This window comes from Lupinus angustifolius, chromosome LG04 (assembly GCF_001865875.1).
Source record: "Lupinus angustifolius cultivar Tanjil chromosome LG04, LupAngTanjil_v1.0, whole genome shotgun sequence".
Classification (NCBI taxonomy): Eukaryota; Viridiplantae; Streptophyta; class Magnoliopsida; order Fabales; family Fabaceae; genus Lupinus; species Lupinus angustifolius.
Window position 1 is genome coordinate 6,142,471 of NC_032012.1, and position 3,251 is coordinate 6,145,721.

General features: G+C 37.9%; 1 protein-coding gene across 5 annotated transcripts; it reads left to right on the forward strand.

The window, feature by feature from the left end:
- LOC109345313 (heavy metal-associated isoprenylated plant protein 32-like) lies at positions 235-2,933 on the forward strand. Of its 5 annotated transcripts, XM_019584241.1 has the most exons (5): positions 235-680; positions 920-995; positions 1,153-1,512; positions 1,546-1,815; positions 1,864-2,933. In XM_019584241.1, the coding sequence occupies exons 1-5, from the start codon at positions 651-653 to the stop codon at positions 2,631-2,633; spliced, it is 1,506 nt and encodes a 501-aa protein (XP_019439786.1). In that variant the 5' UTR covers positions 235-650; the 3' UTR covers positions 2,634-2,933. The 5 variants fall into 5 exon arrangements, with proteins under 5 accessions (XP_019439786.1, XP_019439783.1, XP_019439784.1 ...); XM_019584238.1 differs by having other exon boundaries at positions 238-680; positions 1,546-2,933; XM_019584239.1 differs by having other exon boundaries at positions 239-680; positions 1,153-1,491; positions 1,546-2,933.

Genomic DNA, 3,251 nt, shown 5'->3' on the forward strand with positions numbered 1-3,251 from the left:
TTTTATGTACTAAACTAATCACATTCCACCAAGTAATATATAAAAATAATATTTTTTACTTTTATGATTTTCTTTTTAATTATGTGTCAATCTTTAATTGGATTGGCACACCGACACACCTAATGTTACACAAGTGTTATATGTTTAAAAGTGGTGGGGTTCCTACAATACTAGTATAAAATGGCATTGTAGTTATGCAAATATACCAAATAAATAATAACAATGTCTTAGAAAGATAGAAGAGAAGTAACACCATTCTCGTTTATATCTTTACCTTTGTGTTTGTTCCCTTTCTTTCTTGCTTATTATGAGTTATGAATGATGAAGCTTGTTCCATATTTTTCTCTTTCTTTCACCCTGAAATACAGGTTTCAGAGATTTAATGACTACCCACCATCTTTAAAAGCCTATTTCTCTATCTAAGTCTGAGCCTTTGTTTGTTCAGACTCTTTTTCTCTGCTCATTCAGACACTGAATACACTTTTCTTTTCTCTTCTGTCATTGGTTTTGTTTTTGCTTCCAAAAGCTTTACAACAATATACCAAAGATTTTCTTACAAGCTATTCCCTCTTGTTTTCATATCTCTCTTTCTCAGATCTAATACCAACCTTTTTCTGCATTTTCGTCTATTATTGGGGCTGTACCTAAAAATGAGTAAAGAAGAGTTTTTGAAGATTAAGGTAAATTCTATCACATCTATTATCTTATCACTTTCATAAAATCCACCGCTTCCTCATCTTAACTGTTATTTTCAAAGCATTTACTTCATCACTGTACAAATTTTATTTTATTTTTTATGTAGGGTAAAGTAATGTTTTTTTTATTCTATTACTGTTTTAATTCTATTTTTTCTTGTTTACAATGAAATGAAATTTTCTCTTTACTGTGTATTTGGTTTTGGAATTGCTTGTGCATGCAGAAATCTACTCTTAAAGTTAACATACACTGTGAAGGATGCAAGCAGAAGGTGAAGAAAATCTTACATAAGATTGATGGTATGCACCTATCTATTGATTCACATTTTCCACTCTTAAGAAAAAAGCTTTGTCTTTTCTTCCACTAACTTGCAAAACAAAACAAAATCTTATATCACTATCCATATCTTGAATCTGCAGTTGATTTTTTGATTGATTTATTGGGTCATTTTTGCAGGGGTCTTTACCACCGAGATAGATGCTGAGCTTGGCAAAGTCACTGTTTCAGGGAATGTGGAACATGATGTTCTCATCAAGAAGCTTGCAAAATCAGGCAAACATGCAGAACTGTGGGATGCTCCTAAAGCTAACAATAACAATGGCAACAACATCAACCCGAACCAGCTTGCGAATCAGGTGAAGAACATGCAAATTGACAATGGTAAAGGTGGGGGAAATAACAAGGCTCAGAATCAAAAGGGTGGAAATGGAAACAATCATCCTAAGGGTGGTGGTGGCTGTGGTCAACAAGGACCGAATCCTCAGCAGCAACAACAGCTTCAGCAGCAACAACAGCAGCAGCAACAGCTTCAGCAGCAGCAGCAGCAGCAGCTTCAGCAGCTTCAGCAGATGCAGCAGCTGCAACAACTTCAACAGATGAAAGGGTTTCAAGATCTGAAGCTGCCAGCACAATTCAAGGACATGAAGATGCCTCCGAATCAAAACCCAAACATGAAGACTGTGAATTTCAATTTGCCTGAAGAAGATGATGACTTTTCTGATGATGATTTAGATGATCTTGATGACGAGGATTTTGATGATGAAATGGACAATCCTGGTCATCCTGGGAATAACATGAAGTTGCCTCCAATGGGTAATGGTGCTCAAATGATGATGATGAATGCTCAGAAAGGTGCAGGGAATGGTGGTGCTATGCTGAATGGGAATCATCCACAAATGATGAATGCCCAAAAGGGAGAGAATGGTGGTGGTTGCAATGGTGGAGGCAGCCAAAAGAAAGGCGGTGATGGCGGCAGTGGTGGCGGAGGAGGAGGAGCTATACCTGCCCAAGTTAATGATGGCAAAAATGGAAATGGGGGAAAGAAAGGAGGTGGTGGCGGTAACAATCAGGCCCATGGTGGAGGAAACAAAAACAATGTCAAGAATGGTAATGGTGGCGGTGGAGGCAATCCAAATAACAATGGCAATGGGGGCAAAAAAGGAAATGGAATAATGGGAGATGGAGTTGTTCAACCTATGAACAACAATGGATTACCCAACATGGGTGGTGGTGGTGGTGGTGGAATGAATGGGGCTAATGTGGGACCCATGGGAAATATGAACATCCCAATGGTGCCCCCTATGGGCAACAACATGCCAATGAATCATATGGGCAATAACCCTGCTGCCCAAGGTCTCCCAACAGGTGCAGCTCCCGGTGTCGGTGTCGGCAGTGCCGGTGGTGGTGGATACTATCCAGGTGGTGGCCCAGATGTGATGATGGCTGGAAATCCTAATTACCAGCAACAATACATTGCTGCCATGATGAACCAACAAAGGGCAATGGGAAATGGGAACCAGCAACAGTTGATGTATGCTCGCCCTCCAATCCCAATGAATTATATGTATCCTTCACCTTATATCTATCCACCACATCCTGCTCCTGAATCATACAATTATTTCAATGATGAGAATACTTCAAGCTGCACTGTCATGTGAAACAAAATGGACCATGGTGTTGCTGGTTTGGTTATGCTTCTACAAGGCCTTTCTGCAGCATCATATAATATAGAAATGGGTTTTTAATTTTAGTTTTAACTTTCATTTTACTTTGGTCGCTGTTTAAGTTAAAATTAGAGAACTTTTATGTTTACCATAGGGGAGTAATTTATAGATCTTATAATATTTTATGTTCTCTTGGGGATTATGAGATGTAACTGGGGTCCTAAGTGAGATGTTTATATGTGTTTATATGTTGCAAACAATGCAAGAATAAAACAATGAAATATCATTTCTCCCCAAGTTTTCTTCACAAATCATAATCTTTATCTTAGCTAATTCTTTATCAAATTTTCTGGCATACATAGTAAATATCAAATTCATTCAACCTTATAAAATTTCATACTGTCCCTTATTCCAATGTTGGGAAATAATGGATGTTTGTGTGGTGGGGTGCACAAAATTGAGGTTGCATCCATCCAAAACATAAACAGTAGTTTTTTTATAGGCTCTTGTGATAAGTGTGGTGGGTGGGCCACCACAATCACTACAATTTTTATGATAAACACCAAATTCCCTTGTCAGTAGTGAATTTGGTTTAATTAAAAATACAAAAAT

Coding starts and splice junctions, on each gene's coding strand:
- LOC109345313 (XM_019584237.1), top strand. CDS start 651: ATGAGTAAAGAAGAGTTTTTGAAGATTAAG. Junction 681..919: donor AAGAGTTTTTGAAGATTAAG/GTAAATTCTATC, acceptor TTGTGCATGCAG/AAATCTACTCTTAAAGTTAA. Junction 996..1,152: donor AATCTTACATAAGATTGATG/GTATGCACCTAT, acceptor TCATTTTTGCAG/GGGTCTTTACCACCGAGATA.